Source organism: Gouania willdenowi, chromosome 13, assembly GCF_900634775.1.
Source record: "Gouania willdenowi chromosome 13, fGouWil2.1, whole genome shotgun sequence".
In the NCBI taxonomy this organism is placed as follows: Eukaryota; Metazoa; Chordata; class Actinopteri; order Blenniiformes; family Gobiesocidae; genus Gouania; species Gouania willdenowi.
The window spans coordinates 40,139,299-40,164,143 of NC_041056.1; the positions used below are offsets into that span (position 1 = coordinate 40,139,299).

The following is a 24,845-nucleotide window of genomic DNA, read 5'->3' on the forward strand; positions in this document are numbered from 1 at the left end:
CAGTAAACCTCTTGAAAACAATAACCAGGAGTAAATATTTGCTTCCTGGTAAAGATAGTAGCTCTGACAACTGTTACAATCATAAACTTGGTGATATTACAGCCTGTGCAGCAGTATGAGGACGCATTTACTCCGTCTCCGGGTTTTAGTATCACCCGTCCGGTGAAGCCTGTTCTGTTTGCTGATCTCCGTTTGTGTAATAAGTCCATGTGTACGTGTTAATTTCCACACGTTTATGCCTCCGTCCATCCCCTCTTTTCATGAGATACGTCTTTTAAGGCTCTTATTATTATTATTATTATGTCGGCTCTAGTCCGGGCAGCCATGTTGGATTATGTCGTCACCAAATGCGTCATCGCCGCAAGTCGCACATGCGCAAAACAACCGCAGTTACCATAAAGTGGAATTAAGTGTTGTTCACTGTTTACAAGAGAGAACGGAATAAACCAGCCACCTAATTTGGAATTAAGTTTAATTCGGAATTAAATTAGCATCAGGAATTATGTGTTTACAAGTTTAAAGAGGAATTAACATTTATTCCGCTTTAAAGAGGAATTAAAGCTCCCATGTAAACGTGGCCATTATGTCAAAACAAAGCTTTTTTTTTGTAAATGTAGGTTGCAAAAATAATGATGACATTACAGTAGTCCCTCGTTTATAGCGGGGATTACGTTCTAAAAATAACCCACAATAGGTGAAATCCGTGAAGTAGTCAGCTTTATAATTTACAATTATTATACATGTTTTAAGGCTGCAAAACCCCTCCCCACACAATTTATACACTTTTCTCAGACAGACGTCAACATTGTGGGTTTTGTTGGGGACAAAACTTGCAAACATACAACACTTCAGAGTGCGCAAGATCAAGAAATGAACCCATTCGCTTTATATGCGAGTTTGAAGCGAAGCACCGCCCACCAGCGACACATCCAACTCGGTGAGTTTCACTGCCTGCTGATGCGAGGAGCTGTGCTCCTTTTTCTCCTCTCACAAACATAAACCACCAGTGAAAAAAGCTGGTGTGATTGGCAGCTAATGCTATGCTAACTCAGTGCAACAGAGAGAACTTTTACCTGCTACTACCACCTCCTCGCTAATTCTCCTCCACGACTAATCCTTCCTCGTCCAGTCCCGGTTATAAAGGGCGTGTCATACAGCTCCAGGTGGTCACACACAGCTTCTACTCCATGGTTGAATGGGTGAACAGATCGGTGTCCGTGTTGACGGCCTGACGTCATCGTCAACAAATGACTTGCGGATCGGACCGCACCACCGCACAGGAAACATTTTGCATCTGGGTTGTGTCTATCCATTGACTTTGTATGTAATCTGGACGTATGGACATTTTGTGACGCATCCAGTGTGAACGCAGCCGCCAATCAGGACGCAGATCACAATGCGCATTCTTACACTGTAAAAAAATGCATGCAAAATTGCACTATAAAAAAATTCTCAAAACATTGAGGCCGCGAAAGGTGAACCGCGTTATAGCGAGGGACTACTGTACACTTTTAGCAATGCAAGGTGACGGTGAAGCCTTTAAAAACAGATCTTTTAAGGCTGTTTGGTCACATCACATTGATGCACATAGTAAATAAGATGCAGCTCATTCATTTACTGACCTTTTTTTGAAGGAAGGTAATGATTTGTTTTTCTGTAACATGGTGATTTGGAGGCATATGCAGAAAAAGATACATAAGATTCTAACGTCCACATGATTGGAAGAAGTCAAGGAGTGAAATAATTGTACTGGTAGCAATCACTTCAGGAATTTTGGTACATTTTTTACCTCCCCGCTAAATATCCGACGTCCACTGAACCGTGGCCAGACCACGTCTATATCGCGTCGGTCGGTCCGGACCACATCAAATAGGTTGGCATCTGAACATCAAGACCACGACCTGGGCAATATGTAGAGTTTTGTATTTTGGCGATATATTATCTTATTTTGTATGTAAATACTTGTTTTAGGAGACGCTGCTTTCATTACTTCTCAGAACAGCATGAAAGACAGTTAGATGGATTACTGAGTGCATCCTAACCCAGACCTTCTACTAAATAAGCCACACTACAGAACTCACTCACACGTGCTGTCCCTTAGAGGAGAAAAAGCCCAAAGTGCCACATACTGTGGAGCTGTTTGTTGAATTGTCTTTGTGGTCAGACTTTATTGAGTTAAAAATATCTATGTATATGCAGTAGTATTTCGCCATTTTGAGGAAATCACCCCGCCCTATGATCAGGAGGATGTCCTCTGGTGCATAAATAAATGATGTTATAAAATGCATAAACGATTCATTCTTGACTCGTTGTGTAGCTGTGTGTGTGTCACATACAGTATGTAGAGTGTGTGTGTTACAGCAGTGTTAGCACATGCTTTACAGCATCTGTAGCATCACATGAAGCTGATTGTCATGGTTATTGTTGGATGCAGAACGAGTGACTAGTAAATAAATCTGAGTTATTAAAGAAACTCACCTTAGATCATTCAAACCACAGAAATTGGCCTAAAAGTTGCAAATTAAAGTGGCCAAAAATGGACAGAAAAAGTGATAAAAAAAAGGGTTCAAAGGGTAAAAATTGGCTTAAAAAGTGATGTAAAACGGTAGAAAACATGATCAAATTAATTTGTGAGTAAAACCTACACTTTAACTAAAAGTTCTGATTCAGTCTGGTTGTGAGTGTTGTGGCAAGACAAAGATTTTAAATGAAAACATGACTTTTAAGCTAAATATTATAGATCATTGACTTCCTAAATTAAGTAATTAGTACACACAAATACACTCACACACACACACACACACACACACACACACACACACACACACTGAAGGAGAAGGGCATTTGGATTCAAATTAACCTTTTGTGATGCTTTTAGCCCCGCCTCCTTGTGATGCTTAGGGAATAGGATCATCTCTAGGGTTGAATATTGCCTTTGAAAGGAGCTCTGTTTTGTTTGTTTTGTGTGTGTGTGTGTTTGTGAGTGCACGTATAGTCACAGCCAGGGGTGTAAGGAAAGATACACTTAACAAATGATTTGATTTGAATCCCGATTTCTAAAAAAAACAAACTCAAATCAAAGACTGAAATGTAATGATAGTTTTAACTCCTTTTTATTTGATACATAGAGATCATATTTTGGAGGGAAAAGAAACAGATCAGTCAAAATACAGATTATTATTCTTTTATTTAAATTGTCAAGAATTGATTTAACTTTAACTTCTTATAACCTTGTTACAAATCGTTTGAAGTGTTTGAACTCTTAAAGCTAGGGTAGGCGATTTTCTCCAGATACACTTTTTAAGTTTTTGGTTGAAATTGTCTTTATGTCCTGACAGAAATTAACATCTTTATGTGCTCTGAAAAAGGAATGAAGAAAATCTGTCATGTGTAGCAGCTGTAAATCTGTAATAAGTTCAACCAATGGAAAAAAACAAACTTTTTTTTTTAACCATTCACGTCTCCCTGCTCGTTCTAGATCCCTCGCATGCCCGAGCTCACACTGAAAGCGCGTCACCGCTGACAGAGTTCATGTTTTTTAACATATATAATGATAAAGTTTATTGTTTACTTATTGCTGAATGAGACATGAGACAACAAAGTTTCTACACAATACAAGCGATGAGCTGAGGTCTGCTATTGGAGCAGCTGTGTGCATGCATGTGAGTGAGACGGAGCACAGGGAGGAGGGGGGAGGGGGGTAAAGGCGGAGCAGTCGGGGAAGCTACATTCAAAATCATGCTAGCTTTTAAAAATTGCCTACCCTACCTTTAAACCAATCATACAAAATAAAAATATTTCAAAAGTTTGGCTATGTTTCTGGCTTGGGATTTACATATTTTTCTTACGTAAGGTGTGTTTGTGTCGGTGTGTCTGTGTGTGTGCATTACGTGTAGCTCTGTGCTGATGGTGCAGGCATAATTTAGATCGATAAACCATTGCCTGTGATTGGGTCAAGTTCTTACTGCGTTTGGATGTTGTGCTGTAATTAAGGTGATGTGTTTTGATTAGCGTGAGAAAGACACACAAATAGATGCTGACTCACCTCAGATCATTCATTCGTGGGCACGGATGTCAAGAGTGTGATCGTAATTCCAGCAAGTTCATTTTGTATTCTTTTTTTGAAATAATATGTTAAGGTTTCATTTCTTCAGACAAACTTTTTGTTGTGAGTTGTGTGTGTGCAGCAGTATTTCTCCCCTCTCCTCTGTTGCCCTCTCAGCTCAGCAACCAGTCACGCTAACCACCGGGAACGTTATTTGTATTTTGTGGCCACAAATTAATTTTTTTATTCACATAGTCATGTCTGGGGCTCTGTGTAATAGTGTGTTAATGTGAGCTAACTACTGCCTCACACACCCATGCGTGTCTGTGGTGCAGTAAAGTAACGTGAAAATGTGAGTGCCGTAAATCTGTTGTTATCGCATCCTGAGGAGCATTCTTAAAATAATCTTGCAACCTCCACTTTCTAAGAGCAACGAGTTGACAGAAACTTTGATCTTAGTGAGGAGATGTGGTTGATCTTGTTGTTATGTATGATGCAGTCTGATAAGACCTGTGATTGGTTGTTAGAGAAAGGCAAAAAAGAAAAGGAAAAAAAAGTGCACTGTGCTCCTAATAATGAATGGAGAACAAAATCAACTGATTATACTTGGACTGCATCAATAAATGTGTAACCATGAAATTGATTTAACTCAGCAAAATTATATTAATTTGTACACAGCTTAACATGTTTGAACCTCGTTCACATGCACATTGTTATATTGATTTAGTTATTGTAGGTAACTGTCCACATTGGTAATTTTACCGCTTTATGTATTTGATATTAATGGTGGTGCAGACATAGCTGTCAGTGATTACTGTGATTTATTTATTTATTTATTTATTTATTCAGTTTATGATTGCTGGCGCTCTTTAAAAAAGATAAATAAAAGAGTATCTCTGTTTCTGTCTGTTAGAGACACTTTTAGGCTTCTTAAAGGTCCTCCTCACTCCTCCTTAGGAGTTCTCTTAGGGCCTAAAATATACTTTGTGAATTAATTTTATTCTAATAAGAAAATATTCTGAGAAAAATCTTAAAATTTGTAGAATTCTAAGATATACTGTATCTAAGAGTGATATCATTAAGAGCTACTTTTAGCCTAAGGATGCTTTGTGAATACGGGCACTGATATCCAGACGAACCTTTTCTTCTCTTTTCTCTCTATGTGAACAGCGAGTCACTCTGATGATGGTACGGACGTGGAGTCGGAGCCTGATCTGCCTCTGAAGAGGAAGCAGAGGCGTAGTCGGACCACCTTCACCGCGGAGCAGCTGGAGGAGCTGGAGCGGGCCTTCGAGAGGACGCACTACCCAGACATCTACACCAGGGAGGAGCTCGCTCAGAGGGCCAAGCTCACCGAGGCCAGGGTGCAGGTAGGAAACATCAGCTTCACATTAACTAACGCATTCAAAATTAAAACTAGGGGGTGGGATGATTTGCTGGACTCACAATAACAATACGATGTTTTTGGAAAGGAATAAAAAGAAACAGCTAGAATAACTATGGCTGTGTTGTAAATGCCATACTAATGTACTACTCATACTAAGTCTAAGTTCACATTAGATAGTATGAAAAGATTGAATACTTGAGAAATACCCAGATGTATACTATATGGGGAATTTTTTCAAGTATGCACGGTGGGCATACCAGTCATACTCAACAAGCCCCCATGATGCATTCCGAGCGGAATGTAAAATGGTCCTGGGACCGGCTTCAAGCTAAAAATCAAACATCCTCTTTTCAAAATAAAAGCATACCTTATTGTCTTCCATTAGTTTTTTTTTTTTTTTTTAACACTTTTGTAAATGGGGCTCTTATTTTGAAGTTAACTAGAAGTCATGGGTCTTCTTTGAGGTCTCCTTCTGGTGGGACGTGCCCTGAACGCCTCACTAGGGAGGCGTCCAGGGGGCCTAATTAGGTGCCCAAGCCACCTCATCTGGCTCTTCTCAATGCGGAGGAGCAGCGGCTTTACTCTCAGTAGCTCCCGGATAACTGAGCTATTTCTTCAATATTGGACATGAGAAGCAACGTTTTCCAATTTGAATTGATTTTGTTATATGACTGAATCAATGAAAACAATAAATGAGGTTAAACAACTAAATTGTTTTTATTATTTTCATCACTGAGTGATAACATAATGTGTAATATGAATAAAGAATATTATGATTGCAATATTCACAAAGCACAAACTTAAATTTAACTAAAGTTTTTTTCTTTTGCCTATCAGTCACCCCAAAAACCAAACTCAACTACATTTCATTTGAAAGCCTCTCTTGGAATTTGTAATCCCCAAAATAACATAGAAAAACCCTCTTTACTGGTTATAGTTTACTGTCCTCCTGGTCCATATTCAGAGTTTGTCTCTGAATTCTCTGACTTTCTCACTGATCTGGTGCTGAGCACTGACAACGTGATCATAGTAGGTGACTTTAACATTTACGTTGATGATGAAAACAACAGCCTAAATAAATTATTTACCTCACTAATAAATTCGAGCCGCTTTAAACAAAATGTAAACAAACCAACTAATTATCTTTATCACGCCCTGGACCTTGTTCTAACATATAATTTAGATATTATTAACCTGACAATTTATCCTCAAAACCCTATTCTTTTGGAACATTTTTGTTATCCTTTGAATTCAGAATATCAGTTTGCTCAAACACTGAGAAAAGAGCACACTATAGTAGATCACTGTCTGAAAAAGCTGTAGCTAGATTTAATGTCTTATGACAGAGAACATACAGTAAATGATCTGGTTAATAATGCAATGTTGTCACTGCACACAGCACTGGATACTGTTGCTCTTCTTAAAAAGAAGACAATATGTCATAAAAGGTTGCTCCCTGGTATAATTCTGAATAGCGTCTTTTAAAGCAGACATTGTGAAAATTAGAAAGGAAGTGGCGCTCCTCAAACATGGTAGAAGTTCATATTGCCTGGAGAAAGAGTTTGATAGCTTATTAAAAAAAGCTCTCTGCAAATCAAGAACTTCCTTTAACTCAACTTTAATAGAGGAAAACAAAAATAATCCTCGGTTTCTATTCAACACTGTAGCCAGGCTCACCAAAAGCCACAGCTCTGTCAAACCCTCTATTCCCATCAACCTGAGAAGTGATGACTTCATCAACATCTTTACTGATAAAATTTTAACAATTAGAGACAGGGGAAAAATAATGATTTGAATTTGAATTGTAATTGGAAAAAATACCAGTCAGCATAATCACAGTTAACATAGATAATTGAAGACGTAATTGCAATTGAAAAATGTAATCGACCCCAACCCTGGTCCGTGCATCAGTATTATGGGTATACCGGGAACTTGTGCAATGAGAAAAGTTCTGCGCTATTTGGAGTGCAAAAAAAAACAATCTGTTATTTCTTTAGTGCGTTATTTTTCTGTAATTACTAAATTTCAATTAACGCGATGAAGTCCCAGCACTAATTATATAAATTCTCTAATACCGGCTTCACATGGGAAGTGTAAATCTGGACTGCTCATATATAGTGTTGTTGAGTGTGTGAGATGTGAAAGAGGAACTATGAGTGACGGATGGTGCACGTTACCACGGTAACGCACTTGAACACACACCTTTTTCTTTTTTTTTTCTAGGTGTGGTTCAGCAACAGGCGAGCAAGGTGGCGGAAGCAAGCTGGAGCCAATCAACTGATGGCGTTCAATCACCTGATCCCCGGAGGTTTCCCGGCCTCAGCCATGTCCAGTATCCCCCCCTACCAGCTCGCTGAGGCCCCCTACCCGCCCTCATCAATCGTACAGGGTAGGGGCTGCAGCTTTGTGTATTTACCTCCTCACGATGTATTTTATGTGTTACGTCCTACCTTGAGAGATTATTAATCTCAATGTGGTTCTCATGGTAAAATAAAGGTTATAGATAAATAATTAAATACATTTATAAATAAATAAATGTAAATTTCATTAAAAAAGAATTGACCAATGCCTCATATGAGAATCTAAATTTTTTTTGTACCAGTTAGGGCGGGACGATACACATTGTTCAAGATACAAAAAAACCCAAAAAATTATTACAATTTTGCTTTTTATTTAATATTATCAATATCCTATTTTTAATAATTTTTTTTAAACCTTGACCTCTGTGAGAGGTTTGTAGTTTCAAACTGAATATATATATATAGTTTTCTTTTTCAAAGCATAAAACTTAAAGTGCCAGACTGAAACTACTGTAGAAGCACACAGATAATATTGTATATGCTCATCATCATCATGCACTACAGTCTTTACACCACATGTGTAAAGAGTAAAGATATATCCTACTCAAGTAGAAGTACTGTTACTTGTACAAGTACAAGTAAGTCATACATAAAAAACTCAAGTTCAAATAAAAATCTCAATGAAATATTACTGAAAATAAAAGTTTCTAGTTACTTTCACCCCTCACGTTTATTTTGGTAATAAATCTTGCCATGGTTCCCTTGCATACAGTAAACATCTGATGCATAAACTTAAAAAGAAAGAGACCAAACTTTTTTCCACAAAGACATCTGTGTAAGATAAAAGGTTTGTCAAAATATATCTATAATAATTATTTTGAAAAAAAAAAAATATAGAACATTAATGAATTAAATTCAAAATAAAAATAAAATATGTGCAGTGTTTTGTGTAAATTCTAATACATTGTATTATGACACTGTCACCTTTCCAATGTTTGAATATGTCAGAAAGATGCTGACAGAGATTAATAATCATCATTCCCTCTCTGTGGTGGTGTTTTCTCTGGACTGTCTCCATGGAAACCAGGGTTCACTGAGGTCCACATTAGCAGCAGTAGCTAGTTCTTCTTCTGGTGATGCTCTGAGAAAATAACCTCCATTCAATGCTGTTTTAATGCAGTGCTATGGTGTGATGCATTTGATTGTTGTCTGGTCATTTCTTTTTTTGTAGTTTCCCAAAGTCCCTTAATCAATTTAAAACAATAAAATAATAATTGACTCACTAACAGTTGGGTGTATAAATGTAACAAATTACTTTTCTTCTTTTCAAATGTACAAAAAGTACAAGTAAAATGACTGATTTAGAAATATACTCAAAAAGTACAAGTACCCATAAAAGCAACTCAGATACAGTAACGTTAGTACTTTCACCTCTCCATAAGGCCCAATTTTTCCTGAGATACAAAGAAGAAATGTTAAGGGGGAGTTTAATCCTTGTGTTTTTTGTGTAATTTATTATAATCATTACTTGTAAAATAAGTTAGTGTCTCTAATTCCCGACTCTTGATGATGCACATCTCCAAACACACACATATATATTTGGGACTATTGTAAATGATCATAGTTCTGTGATGAATTCTGTGCTTGCTCAGGGGAAGCAGTGAATAGTGAAAACCCAAACCCACAACCTTCTCCTCCCCCAGTGTCTGATGCCCCCAGCACCGTGCACCGGCCCCAGCCTCTGCCTCCATCCTCGGGCCACCAGGCGTCCAGCGGTGGAGGGCAGGGAGAAGGAGGCTCCGCCTACTGCCTCGCCTCCGGACGTCATTCCTTCTCGGGCTACTCGGATGGCTTTGTGGGCCCCGGGGGTCCCACCAATCCCATCAACCCTGCACTGGGAAGTCATGGACTCTCTCCACAGGTGAGACAAGCTTCATGTTTAGCACTGATCACAGAGAGAAAACTGTGAATGTATGTAAGTATAAAAAAAATGTAACAAGACAATATCAAAATATTTCAGTATTTTTGTCAACTATTAAAACTCATGCTGCCCTCGGTCTAATTTTTTGCAGCTTCCAAAGTAGGCTTAGATACACAAATACACAAAACAATAGCGAAAACACACTAAATAATATGAAGAATTACAACATTGCAGGAAAATACAGTAAAAGTCAAGAAAAACAGAAAATACTCCAAAAACACACAAAACTACTACAAAAATGAACAAAACGACAACAGTAATACACAAAATTACTCCAAATAACACAAAACGACAACAAAAATACACAAAATGACTCAAAAAATGTATATATGTACAGTCAACTATGTCTGTAACAGATTTTAACAGAGATTCAACTAAAATGTTTGCGACTTATTTGACTTAAACTAAACCAGACTTGGGCAACTGGCGACCCAGGGGCCACCTGCGGCCCTCTAATCTTATGCGGCCCCCAAAGTAAATGTAGTAAGTGACAGAAAAGAATTACAATATTGCAGGAAAATACAGTAAAATACAAGAAAAACACAGGAAATACTGCAAAAACACACAAAACTCCTACAAAAATGAACAAAACGACAACAGTAATACACAAAATTACTCCAAATAACACAAAACGACAACAAAATCACTCAAAAAATATACAAAATTACAGAAACTGACAACAAAAGTACATAAAAAGACAAAAACAACACAAAAATGACTCCCTGAACCTACAGTGCTAACAAATGAGCAAAATGACAATAGAAATACATAAATATTACTCCAAGAAATGCAAAATGACAACATAAATACACAATATGACTCCAAAAAAACATACATTTATAGGAAAAATACACAAAAGGACAACAGAAATGCATGAAATGCAAGACAACAAATACACACAGAATGACAGAAAAACTCAAAATTACTATAAAAACTCTGTTTTTTGATGAATCAATGCTCAGATTGGTCATTATTTTAAATGCTGACATTATTGTTGATAATGAGGCCCCCGCTTTAATAGAAGTTGCCTCTGAACTAGACTGAAAGAGAATAACTGAAAGAGTTCCGATGACTAAATTTACACTAAGACTAAGTTGCATTTTGGCCTAAAGACTAAAACCAAAACTAAATCAAAATTAACACTGCATGTTGTGCCTGGTTAACTAAGAATAATTCAGTTTGTGTTGTCCTTTAGCTCTTTTTATTCCAGCCTTTTCTTGCTGCGTCATAGGTACACATACACCGTTAGCAAGCTACCTCAAGTACAACCGCTTCTGTAGGAACTTCCGGTTTACAAAATAAAAGTCAGTTGGTCTGAGGAAACGATACCTGCCAAAGATGGTGTTAAAGGTGGTCAGACTCAACTTGGCCCAATAGCCTGACCTCGCATCGAGAATGCTGAAAAACTTTGCTTCTGCTAGTTTGTGTTACATCCTCGAGAGTGGGTAGTGGGTAGTACGGTCGCACAATGGCTTTGTTCAGTGAGCACGGATTTAGGCACAGGTGTAACGCATGTGTTTTGCTTTCTCACATATCACAAGAGCGTTAAGCCATTTGGTGGGCTCTGTAACTTTGCGTTTGATCCCATCTCCTTCCAGATTGCCAGCTCTGCTCTGAGGCGGTCTCTGAGGGCAAATGGCACTCTCTTTGGTGGACATATGACTGGGGTGACGCTTGAGTCTACTCTAAAACTGCACTTGCCTTGAAACACACCGATGCCTTTAAAAACATCTGAGTACTCACCTAGAATGTCCGTAGCATGGGTGGGCTGCTCTGTCTTCCTAGTACGAATAGCTAGCACCGGCACTCGGACAGTGCTAACTGTTACATGCTGCGAGCACACCATGACTGACAAATGAATGAACTCACTGAATAAATATTATTTTCTGAAGGAGAGAAAAAGCAATATGTATGTAGTGCTTATAGCACTACATATGACGTTTTATTTCATTTGTATTTTCTATTATTTGGAGATTGACAAAAGTACACATCAATATGACACGTTGCCCTTGGGACTAGTCTCACATACTACGTCTGCAACTGTTCGAGTCTGTCAAAAACAATAAATGACATAATAAAGTGTTTTGATCTGCCACAATAATGTGATTTAAATGAACATAACTCAAGTTGAGGGTGATTCTGAGCAATTTTTAGGTGCGATTAAAAAAGAGATTAATTAGATAAATTAATTACAGAGCATAATTAATTAATCGCACAATTTTTTTAATCTCTTGGCAGCACTATATATACTATGGCCTAAATAATACTAAACTTCCTATATAACAGTGGATATTATTCAGATGAATAAATAAATGTGGTTATCACAGATTCATAGAAAAATAGACCATCATTTTACTGACTTTATGGATGGACCCCAAATATTATTCCCCCTTATAGATGGTCCTGTCTCCACATGACTGTTCTTCAATGTTCATGTCTGTGTTCAACCACCTTCAGCTACAGTGGGGGTCCCTGGTCTATGAGACCTTTATTTTGGGGGGCGAGGGCTGAAAAGCAGAGGTGGCAAAAGTACTAGTCTTCAGTACTCAAGTAAAAGTATAGATACTTGAATAAAAAATTACTAGAAGTTAAAGTATTGAAGTAGCCTCTTTACTAAAAAAGTATATGCTAAAGTTAAAAAAAAATAAAACAAATGTCCCTTCAATAATAAAACAGGGGTTTTAAACCAGCAAATTAATATATTTTATTTCTTTAAGATCTTGTAGAAAACTAGTACATGGAAACAAGTTAATCTGTTACTTATGAACACCTGGAGAATTTAGCACTCATTATGAATAACATTTGTAAATAGATAGATAGATAGATAGATATCTTTATTTTAGACTCAAGGTCCATAAAAACCATACAAACAAACAAACAAACAAACAAACAAACACAAAAACAAACAAACAAAAACACAAAAACACAAAAACACATAAAAATGTCTAACAGTCAAATTTAAAAGGCACTTATATCGGTGCTTCCAGAGCTGACGTGCATGCAGGTGACACTGTTTGTAATGTTCACCAGTTCAAGAACAATGTCATTTTCTGAGTCATTTAGCCGACTGATAAACCTATACATTAGTGTTCACATGGGCAGTCACACACATTTCACTGACATTAGTCCCTCTTGACATTTTTAACAATATTCTCAGTGCATCATTATAGGCCACTTGTATTTTTTGTCCACAGATGTGCAGTGTACAGGTGTGCAGTGCCCACATTTACGAGACATTACATTAGCTTTTACGTACAACGTGCGACACTGACGATAAATGTCTTTGTCATCGGTCAGCTGATGTGTAATGACATGACCAAGGTACTTCACTTCACTGCATGTTTTCAAGGTATTACCATGTGTTTATCATCCTTGGTTCTACAGATCATAATAACATCATTGTACTTGACGTCATATTGTTTTCCATAATAGAAAACACATTAAGCAGCTATTGAAGACCGGCTGAGCTCGGGCTGAAAATCACACAATCATCAGCGTACATGAGATGGTTTACCACTGTACCGCTAACCATACTGCCTGTTCTACATGAGCCTAGTTGTTTAGAGAGGTCATTCATGTCAAATATAAACAGAATAGGAGATAAAATGCTCCCCTGTCTGACTCCATTATTGACCTGAAAAGGATCAAACACACAGTTGTCATGTTCTGATGAGCAAACCAATAGGACAGGATTCTGACCAAATACGTTGTGACGTCATCTTCAAAGGTCTTAAAAGTAACGAGCTCATTTTTAAATGTAAGGAGGGCAAAGTACAGATATTTGTTTAAAAAAGTAAGAAGTAAAAGTAAAAAGTAGCCAAAAATAAATAAATACTCAAGTAAAGTACAGATTCCAGAAAAAAAAACTACTTAAGTACACTAACTAAGTATTTGTACTTGATTACTTGTCACCGCTGCTGAAAAGGTTGAGAACCACTGGCCTAGTAAACCTAAATTCATAAAAATAGTACTAAAATACTAGTAGAGCTTAACTATGTAATGGTTGATATCACTGAAATCAAATGAATGCCTGGGCGGGTTTCCACTTTAGGTGGATATGGATTGATGGTTTAGTTTTTTAGTTGCTCGTTCCAGTCAAAGCTTCAGAGATCAGGTCAGTTTTTGAGAAAATGTTGCCAGGCATGAGAGGGAACACAATCAACATGGACTCCAGTACTCAGCTCTCCTGCTTGGGAAATGATTTAAGCAGGACCATGTGTGTGTGTGTGTGTGTGTGTGTGTGTGTGTGTGTGTGTGTGTGTGTGTGTGTGTGTGTGTGTACCTGCTTTCTATTAGACAAACTGGAAGAGCCGCGAGGCCTCGGCTCAGTTGGAAGAAGTGGGATGTGATACATTTAGAAGTGGCAGTTAGCATTAGTAAGAGTCTGAAGTCAGCTCTGGGGCTCCGAGGGTTACCAGTCACTCTATAAGACGGTGAATCCAACTGGACCCGTGGGTGGGGGTGAGCGTTTTGGGGGCTGTTTTGAAGTTGGTTAAACCACGCTGCCCCACGGCGCTGCTGTTTGTTGCATGCCAAGCATTATTCCTTTAAATTTGATTACGTGGTTGCTAATAAAGACCATGCAGGTCAAGAGCTATAACAGACTTTCCAAAGTAGAAACAAAAAAATCTTTTCATCGTTATTTTTCTCCTGCACCTCTCTCACAAAGATAAGCTGTTATCTTAAATGTGGGTATTTGGAGCTGTGTCAAAAAGAGAATTTAAAAATAAGCAAGGAGGCAGATTAGGACAAATTGCCGGATTCTTCCACCCTGATGCTAACTGGGTGTGCACTGGTTTCACTGGGTGCCTTTTGATGTCTGTCACTGGAGGGAGTTCCTCCGAGAGCCTTTGGCTGCTTTCACATTTACACCAAATGATTAAAAACATTTTTAAAAATGACAGAAAAATACATACAAAGTTGCAGAAACATTTACAAGAGAATAGACGATGATGAGCTGAAGTATACTTCCAAGTTTCCCAAGATGCATTTGGAAGCTACAATGAAAAACCTGAATCACACTGAGGATAAATATCTCTGTGACCACGTAGAATATCAACATGCGCTCATTTGATCCATAAAACTCACGTAGACACATTTTATTCACACATTTCTGAGATTTTCGGAGACCATCCATTGTGCTACTGATGAAACTTCCAGTTAACTTCAAAACAAGAGCCCTATTTACAAAAGAGTTAAACTAATAGTGGGCAAGAAGATATGCTTTTATTTTGAAAAGGGGATGTTTGATTTTTAGCTTGAAGCTGGTCCCAGGAACATTTTACATTCCGCTTGCAATGCATCATGGGACAGTTGAGTATGATTAGTGTGCCCACTATGCATACTTGTCCCATATAGTATACATCCAAGCATTTCTCACGTACTCTTTCCATACTGTCTAATGTGAACGCACTACATCATTTTGACATCAGACTTAGTATGAGTAGTACGTTAGTATGACATTTACAACACAGCCCATATCTTCTGGGTATTTTTAGCCACAGGTAAAGCCCAGGCTCATTAACTCTCCATGTTTCCTTCTCATCAGGTGATGGGTCTGCTCAATCCGGGCGGCGTACCCCATCAGCCCCAAAGCGACTACGGCATCTCCCCCCTCACAGGTGGCCTGGAGCCCCCTGTTGGCATGGCAGCCAGCTCCAGCCAGCGCATGGACCACATCAAGGGGCTGGAGGGTCTCACCAGTGTCCCCTCCATGTCTGCTCTACCCTCCCTCCCCAGCTCTCAGTCCTACTGCCCCCCAACCTACAGCTCACCAGGCTACACCGTCGACCATGTGGCCTCCTACCAGTACGGCCAGTACGGACAAAGTAAGGTCAATATCCCTTAATTATTTTATTTCACCACAGCAAATTATATATATGATATGATATATGAATATATATATATATATATATATATATATATATATATATATATATATATATATATATACTGTATTTTGAATCATAAACTCAAAAATATTATACATGTTTCATTAAAAGCTCTAACAAAAAAATCAAAATAAAAGCCTTCATCGCGCTGAATGACTCCCATTATGTTCGGTCAAGTACTTCTTGAGTTGCATCTAATATGGTCGCCCAACACAAAAACACAAAAAGGTTGTGTTCGAAATTGCATAATAACGTACAACTCATACTATGACTGATGTAGTTGTAGTGCGTTCACATTAGATAGTATGGAAATTGAGTATGTGAGAAATTCCAGGATATATACTATATGGGTATGCACTCTGGGCACACGAGTCATACTCAACCGTCCTATGATGCATTGCGAGCTGAATGTTAAATGGTCCCGGGACTGGCTTCATGCTAAAGTCAGACATCCCCTTTTCAAAATAAAAGCATCTCTTCTTGTCTTCTATTAGTGTTTTTTTTCAAAGTAAATAGGACTCTTGTTTTGAAGTTAACCAGACGTTTTGTCAGTAGCACAACGGAGGGTCTCTGAAAATCTCTGAAATGTGGGAATGAAATATGTTTCTGTGAGTTTTATGGATCAAATGAGCACATGTTGATATTCTACGTGGTCACTTTCTCACTCAAAATAATTTCAGAAGGAATCAACAGAGATATTTAGCCTCAGTGTGATTCAGGTTTTTAACGTCGTAGGTTCCAAATGCATCTTGGGAAACTTGGAAGTATACTTCAGTGGGAACGCTCATCATCCTATTCATACTATAGTATATAGTAAACCAGGGCCGTCCAATTTGTGGCCCGTGGGCCAATGTAGGCCTGCAAGTGCTTTGTTTTGGCCCGCTGCCCATATTTGAGATTGTTTTTTTATTTTTTGATATTTTTTAAAATCTGAAAAATAATGTAATACAGCACAGTGATTTATAAGAAAAAAATCTCTTATTTTTCTTGAGTTTTAGAGGATTATTCAAGGCAGGAAAAATGTAGTGTTTTGATTGTATAGGTGGGGTATATTACGTCCCATTTTATAGAATTAGTATTGTACAAAATGTCTTTGAAGACGTTAGCTGCATTTCCATTACCCTTGGAAACGCGCAAGATCTAAATAATCACAATAAAAACTGGTAATGGAATAACAACACTCAAATATTGCTACAAAGGTTCCACACTTTCTACTGGTACAAACTAATTGAGACTTTGTCATTTTCAATTTTAACTTCCAGTCGATCTACTAATGTCATTATTTGGTGTTGTACCTACAAATATACATTTGAACAGTTCGCAAAGTAATGTATTACTTTGCTTTGTGATGTTGCTACTCATCAACACCTTCTCAGAGATGTAATGCAATATTTACAATTGGAAGAAATTAAATATACTTTAAGGAAAAAAGACCAAATGTTTACTCAATCTGGCAACCCTTTATTAATTATTATATTGATATGTAAATCTGGACAGAACTCCTCATACTTAATTTGACCTAGTTATTTATTTTGTACTTAAGGCCTCAAGTGTGTGCAGGATATATTTATTTTATTTTTTTTTATCTTTGTTTTTTTCTCAGTTTACATTCAACGTATATATGTAAATGATTTGTATAAAACTGTTGGAAAAAGGTAATAAAAATGATTTGGAAAAAAAGGTTCCACACTTTTATGAGGAAGAATTTTAGACATTTCAATATTGAAATTGAAAACACTTTTTCCGCAAATACACCTCACAGGACGTGATGTACCTGGTCACATGATCACTTCTCTCCAAATGTAAACAGAAGAGGAGACCGGGACATTTCTTAGCGTTATGATTTAAAATTATTACTGTCATATTAGACATGAAACAACAAAGCAATACAGAGTGTTATAAGGAGGTTTGGAGCGTCCGTCTTCCTGCGGCAAAGTCTCGATGAGATTTCACGATAGTTACGAGGCACCTGCACAAAACAACGTTCAATGGAAACACGTTCAAAGCGCAATTATGCTTTGTCGACATTTAGAAATATCGCTTTTATTTTGAGAAAATCTGTAATGGAAACTCAGCTATTTAGATGTTTCATAATTTAATGCCATGAAACACAATAAAAAATGTGTTCTTCGATTTCAAAACTACTTTAAGTGTTTATTTTGCACAGTGATGTTATTGGCAACTTTAATTTAATGTACTGCAACGTGAATGTTTAGTTTTGGCCCGCGGCCCTCCACCGTGATTATCTTTTGACTCTTTAATGAAAATAATTTGGGCACCCCTGTACTAAACAGTCTATACTCATTGAGTTAGTAGTGTATAGTAAAGAGTGTGACATTTGGAATATGGCCACAAACTTTAAACTGGTAGCCAGTGCCCTGCTGGTCCAAGTCTGGTACATTTTGTGGGTTGTCTCAAGTGTTGCGGTTAATTGTGTGGATCTAACTCCATCAGTGAGGTGATTGGCCTGGCACTGATAGTGAACTCTGTGGTCAGTCAGCTTCCATCAGGGCAGCGTAGAGCTCTGTGCATCTGATAGTCCCCCCCCCCCCCCCCCCCCCCCCCCCCCTTCCCCCCACACACACACACACAGAGCGAGAGGCTGGTTTCACTTCATATTAACATTACCTCAAAGGTTAAAAACCACTTCAAACAAACGTACGGCTGATTCCAGCAGGCAGCGTTTGGTTTACGCGCCGTAGCGTGATTACAGCAGCTGCCGACTTCAATTTTGGCTTCTTGTCATGGGGGGGTTCACTGATCAGGTTCATCCACTGACCTTGAGGCAACCTTGAAAGAAGCGGGCTCGGTTCAATGGTTCTCACCACCGTGCAACCACAGGCATTCAATAAATAACTAAGCTAACAAATGCTGAATGACACGTAGCACTCAATCTATACTGGGATCGGATAGAAAGTTACCATGACACACACACACACACACACACACACACACACACACACACACACACACACACACACACACACACACACACACACACACACACACACACACACACACACACACACACACACACACACACACACACACACACACACACACACCTCTGCAGTGCTGAGCTGAAGCAGTCCATCTTGACCTGATTAATCAGTGTGAGTGGATAGCCAGTGTGTGGTTGGAGGAGAGGTCCTTTCTGGGGGTGGATGGATCCTAATAGCCTCTGGCAGGGCGGCGATTGGAAACAGGTGCTAGGACTGGGGTCAGCTGGGGAACCAGTTTCATTAGCCTTTATTTAGTCAGGAGAACCATATACATAGAGATTAATAATATCTTAAGTGTGTCCTGGCAGTGCCGGGGAACCAGTGCTAAGCAGTGCTCGTTCAACGGCACAAGAACGACCTTCTGTGCCCTATGGACGTGACAGTGTTGATACAGTTAATTTTTGTTTGGTTTTTATTCAGGTACCATATATTTTCCAAGCTATTGAACGCATCTCTGTATTGGCCACATTACAATAATTTTGCAATTTGAAAAATCCACACGTAAAGGCCGCTCCGTCACCCTATTGGCTGATGAGGGTGCCCTTCGGACAACTTGGCCAATCAGAACGGGCAGGTAGGCGGGCTCCTATACTGCTGTTCATATAGGTTTCCGTGTATTTCTGCAAGTTTCCATCTCCACATAAAGTCACCTCCTGACTGCCCTGCATCTGCATATCAGTCCATTTACAGCTTTTTTTGGTCACTTTTTACTGGAAGTAGTCTGATATATCGCTCCAGAGATCACATCGAGCCAGAATCCGGACAGGATCACTTCTGAACAAACGTAACATGGTTATTTGGCAACTTTATGCTGTTTATTGTAATTTCTATCATAAACCGGCTGATTTTTACTTTATCTGGAGTGTTTCAGCGCTCTCTCTCTGTGTGTGTGTGTGTGTGTGTGTGTGTGTGTGTGTGTGTGTGTGTGTGTGTCTGTGCATGTGTGTGTGTGTGTGTTTCACTGGTCACATGTGTGACTAACAGAAAGATCCACACATATAGTGCACCGTTACATTGGCCGCACCCTCAACTTTAAAGTAAAAATATAGCGTCAACAATATCTAAGCAATAAGTGACAGATACTTAAATGTCCTTTGATTTTTTTTGACAAATTTTTATTTATTTTTGGGAACAATTTGGGGAATTGCAAGATGGATTTCTTTCAACAACAATTTATAACTGAACTGTTTGGTAATTTACACAATTATTCATGTTTTATCTGTCATTTTCTTCTTTGTCTGTGGGCCGAATTGGATGCTCGGAAGGGCCGGATTTGGCCCCCGGGCCTTCAGTTTGATACAAGTGCGATAAGGGTTTTTTTTCCCCCATTATTATTATTATTATTATTATTATTATTATTATTATTATTATTATTATTATTATTTATTTATTTTTTTAATCAAAATTAAGTTGAATTTGCATTATAAAGCTGAATATAGCCTCAAGCACATGTTTTGGTAAAATATTATACATTTACAAAAAGGAAAACATTCCTAGGTCCTTTTTTGGCTAATTTTGAGACAATTTACAAATTATAGCCGCTATTGTTCAATAAAAATGATATTTTTTGTATTAATTGAAACATTTTATTACAATTTATGCTGTGGAGGCCATTTAATCAGACTTCTTTAGTAGACAATATTAGGAGGCAATAATTAAGTATTTGATCCAGAAAAGCTTCATAATTGAGCATGTTCATAAAGTCTTAATTTGTTTTATCATCATTTATTACATTTTACAAACGTTTATCTGAGATTTTCACAATTTCAAATTCCATCCATTTTCGAACCCGCTTGTTCCTGTTCTTCAAGTTCTCGGACAGCTCAGTCCGTAGAGACATGGGTGGACGGTTCAAGTCCCCGTGCGGACCAAAATACGGAAGTTTTTCTGGTAGCTGGAGAGGTGCCAAGGTACTTCTCGAGCACTGTCGAGGTGCCCTTGAGCAAGGCACCAAACCCCAACACTGCTCTGGTGCGCTCCCTTCATTGCAAAAGCCGCCCCACTCTGACATCTCTCCATTAATGCATGTCCACAGGTCCTGTTTGTGCACGTGTGAGAAGCATGTTTCTAAAAATAACACAGTGCAATGTAATTTCATGTAATTAATAATTCAGATTCAAAAAATGACCTATGCCTACATAAAAATATAAATGACTAAAAACCTAATAAAAGTATAGATACTTGAAAAAAAATGACTCTGGTAAAAGTATTGAAGTTGCTCTTGAGTGAAAGTAAAAAAAAGTTCATGCTACCAAATGTACTTAAGTGAAAAAATAAAAATAAAACAAATGTCCCTTCAATAAAAAGACAGGGTGAATGTAAACGCTCAATTCAACCTGGAGCAGCTTTGAGTTTAACATTTTTAAAAACTTAGAAATAGAAAAAAGCTCAAACTACTCAAATTTTGCATCTTTTTACGGTGTGACATCATCTTTGAAGGTCTTTGAAGTAACAAACTCATTTTTACAGATATTTGTTTAAAAAAATAAGGATTTAAAAACTCATTAAGTACAGATACCAGAAAAAGTACAGTAACAAAGTATTTGTACTTTGTTACTTGTCACCTCTGGACATTACTGACATTGTACTGAAAACAACTACTGCACCACTCTACTGTAATGTACCATCCTGCTCTAAATGAACATAACTCCTGTTGCATCTTTGGCTTCCTACAGGTTCCTTTTCTTATCTGAGGCCTGAGATCACCTGAGGAGTCGCATCACGGTCCGACCCTCGTGTGTGTGCGCTACAGTCGTCACTTCTGGACCAAATTCCAGCCATTTTACACGGACAGATTCTCCAGTGCAGGAGGAGAGAGGGAAAAAGGGACTGAATATATGAAAGGCAGTGATTCCAGGTACTCAGAATGGACACGTGGTGCCTTCACACAGGAAATACATATTTTAATGCTCCAAGTCACATGTTTGCTTATCGTGAGAAAGAAAGAGCGTGGTCATTTTTTTATTTGCATTTGTTCACATCCCAGACATGGAGGGTGATTTCCTGAGGGAAGGTAGAAGCGTTAAGTTGCTGTTAAGTTCTGAAACCTCCCCCCCTTCCCCCTGTCCACGCTATCTCACCAATGTTACGCACCGGAGACTTACGCCTTTTGTAGTTTTCCAAGGCGAGCTGGGCGGAGGTCAAGGGGTGACTTTAGGGAAAGTGACAGATTAGACGTGTAGAGAGGTGGCTTTAAAGGGGGGTGGGGGTGGGGGACAGGCCAGATTGATCACAGGCTTTAGAAAAAGCCCTCTAAAGATCCTCTCCCTTCATTAAACGCCACCGGGTCACAAGTCACGACTATTGAGAATCACAGAGAGAGAGAGAGTGTGAAAGACTCCCCGACAGGTTCTCCCAGCTGATGAGCAGAAGTGAAAATATCATGTGGCTCTAAATCAAGTTCACCACTGAAACAGCTGGAAGGAAAAAAAAACAACTGGCCTCTTCAAGTCTTTTCAAACACTTTGAAATTTCATTGTTGATCTTTTTGAGGCTCTGAGAAGAAACAACACGTGAGCCTTTGAAGGTTCAACATAAATAGAAAACAGTTCATCTGCACATTTGTCAGAAATTAATTTCCAAAGAGAGGTGGAATCAGTAGAGAAAATACAACACCATTAAACGAAATCTGAGCACTACGAGATTAAAGTCGTAATATTTTGAGATAAAGTGTTAAAATTTTGAAAATAGAGCCATGTCTTAAAAAACGCATAATGGTATATGCTCAGAATTCCCTGTTGAAGTGAACGCAACTCCACTTCTATACAATTCACACACCATACAAAGAGGTTGAAAACACAATCGCTGGAATCTGATCTTTGCATTATTAGAGAATAATGTCGTAGTTTTATGAGAATAAAGTCATAATATTATTAGATTAAAGTTGTGATATTTTGAGAATAGAGTCATAATTATATGAGAATAATAACGTATCCTAAAAAACTCATAATGGTATAGCGCTCAGAATTCCCTGTTGAAGTGAACACAACTCCAGTCCAGAGGCTCAGTGTTTCACCATGTATGAATCATAAAGAGAAACATAATCTCACTAAAAGTTCCACATTCTCCATAACGCACGATGGACCGAAATATTACTTGATTTTAATCGCAAAATGTTACGACTTTAATCTCAAAATGTTACAACTTTAATCTACAAATATTACAACTTTAATCTCAAAATATTACAATTTTAATAGCAAAATATTATGACTGTATTCTCAAAATATTACGATTTTAATCACAAAATATTATGACTGTATTCTCGAAATATTACAACTTTAATTTCTAAACATTACGATTTTAATCTCGAAACATTACGACTTTGATCTCGAAATGTTACAACTTTAATCTACAAATATTACGACTTTAATCTAGAAATATTACGACTTTAATCTAGAAATATTACGACTTTAATGGCAAAATGTTACAACTTTAATCTGGAAATATTATGTGATGAAACAGAGAAACATATATTGTGGTTCCATGATTCAAAATGTAAAAGTGTGTCAGAAAGAGAAGAGAAACCAACCTACTGTCAGAATGTGAGAACGTTTGGGGTTGTATTTACAGAAATGACTACAGCACTTGTTTGGAAACAAGTTTTCCTCGTCCTTTTAAAATGACTGAGTATTCCACATACGACACTGTTCGGTCTTAACAGCTTCCATTGCTCTTTGAGGGTGGAAATATTAATCTTTTAGGTAAAACAACAGAAAATATGACAGGGAAACGTGTTCTTTCTTTTATTGACCTTTTTAAGTTGATGCAACAATATGTGTTGAAATATGAAATTGGCATTAAAATGAAAAGGGTGGAGTTATTGGTTTCATTGAACACATCACTACACGTTCATATTTCATTTATTTTACAGCTAAGATATTTCACTTTTCTGGAGTTGAGGTAACTTTTCGTCTTCAAGATTTATGTTTTTTAAATAGCCCAAAATCATAGAATTCCAATGCATTCCAGATGTATTTATTCTGACCAACTTTGTGCAAACATTTCCACATTGTGTTATTATACTTACGATCAACGATAAAGGACATTGTGCCTTGGAAGCTCCCTCGTCTACGTTAGAATAAAGCTTTCATTCCTTTGATATATTTGTTTGTAATATTTTGACACGGTGAAATGACATAATGTCATGTGTACGAGCACATTATCACTACTATTTATAATAAAGTTAAACTTGTGAAAATAGCTGTGTTTCGTGTGTTTTCTTGTTGTTCACTCAGTAGCACAAAGACGTCTTTGTGACAGAGAAAAGCTTGTGAGCACCAGAGCGCACAAATGTGTACTTTTCAAAGGATGATCATGTGATCTCATCAAACAAAAATAACCCTGAGGAGAATCAGCCGACATTACATGACACCAATTAACAACAGGATCATTCACAGGTCTGTAAAACACACACACGCACTCACGCACACACACACACACACAAAGACCAGTGTGTACTGACACGCTGAAACTAACACGACTTCTGTTCAACAACATATTAATAATAAAGTCTGAAGTCTAGAGATGACGATTGTTTTATCAGTTCGAGGTACATTTCAGTCCTCAGAGAATAATAAATGAATCGATGAATTAAAAATGTATTTCTCGAAAGAAAGGATGTAAAAGGTTGAAATTGCCACTCGAAAATTTGTTTTGATGTATACCTGTTATTGACATTGTCAGGAAATTAGAAAGTAGTAGTAGTGGAATCAGGACCCCATTTGGGGTCCCAAGACACTGAAAGGGGCTCACCTTCAAGAAACTAGGAATATTTTTTTAATAATTTGAGCCCATTTTTGCTTATTTTTGCTCTTTTTCTGCAACTTTCCATATTTTGACCAATTTTTTTCACTTTTTCTTTTCATACTTTTGCTCTTTTTAATGTATTTTTGCTACATTTCTCCCATTTCTGCCACTTCTCTTCTTTCTGCACAGTTTGTTTCCACTTTCAATACATTCTGGGCACTTATGAACCCGTTCCACCACTTTTCCTCCTAATATCACATATGTTGATCCATTATTTTCTCTTTAACCTCTTTTCACCACATTTCAGGGTTAATTTGTCTAATTTAATGAGATTCACCATTTGTGATGCCCATTATTTGCCAATTTGTTCCAATTTTGACTCTTTGAACCCTTTTTACCACTTTTTCTGTCCGTTTTAGGCCACTTTAATTTGTAACTTTTCACCAATTTTGTTGAGAACCACTGCTTTAAATGGAAGCAAGTCCTTTTATTTA

General features: G+C 37.8%; 1 protein-coding gene across 5 annotated transcripts in view; it reads left to right on the forward strand.

Moving 5' to 3' along the window:
- pax3b (paired box 3b) overlaps positions 1 to 23,659 on the forward strand; it is a 60,320-nt gene extending 36,661 nt beyond the window's left edge. For 4 of the 5 annotated variants that reach the window (XM_028463888.1, XM_028463891.1, XM_028463889.1 and 1 more), the window contains exons 5-9: positions 5,216 to 5,415; positions 7,656 to 7,821; positions 9,436 to 9,653; positions 15,262 to 15,541; positions 21,282 to 23,659. In XM_028463888.1, coding sequence (XP_028319689.1) covers positions 5,216 to 5,415; positions 7,656 to 7,821; positions 9,436 to 9,653; positions 15,262 to 15,541; positions 21,282 to 21,316 — 899 coding nt within the window. In that variant the 3' untranslated portion in view covers positions 21,317 to 23,659. Of the gene's footprint in view, positions 1 to 5,215; positions 5,416 to 7,655; positions 7,822 to 9,435; positions 9,654 to 15,261; positions 15,547 to 21,281 lie in introns of all 5 variants that reach the window. The other variant, XM_028463890.1, reaches the window with a different exon arrangement.
- Positions 23,660 to 24,845: the final 1,186 nt, after the last annotated feature.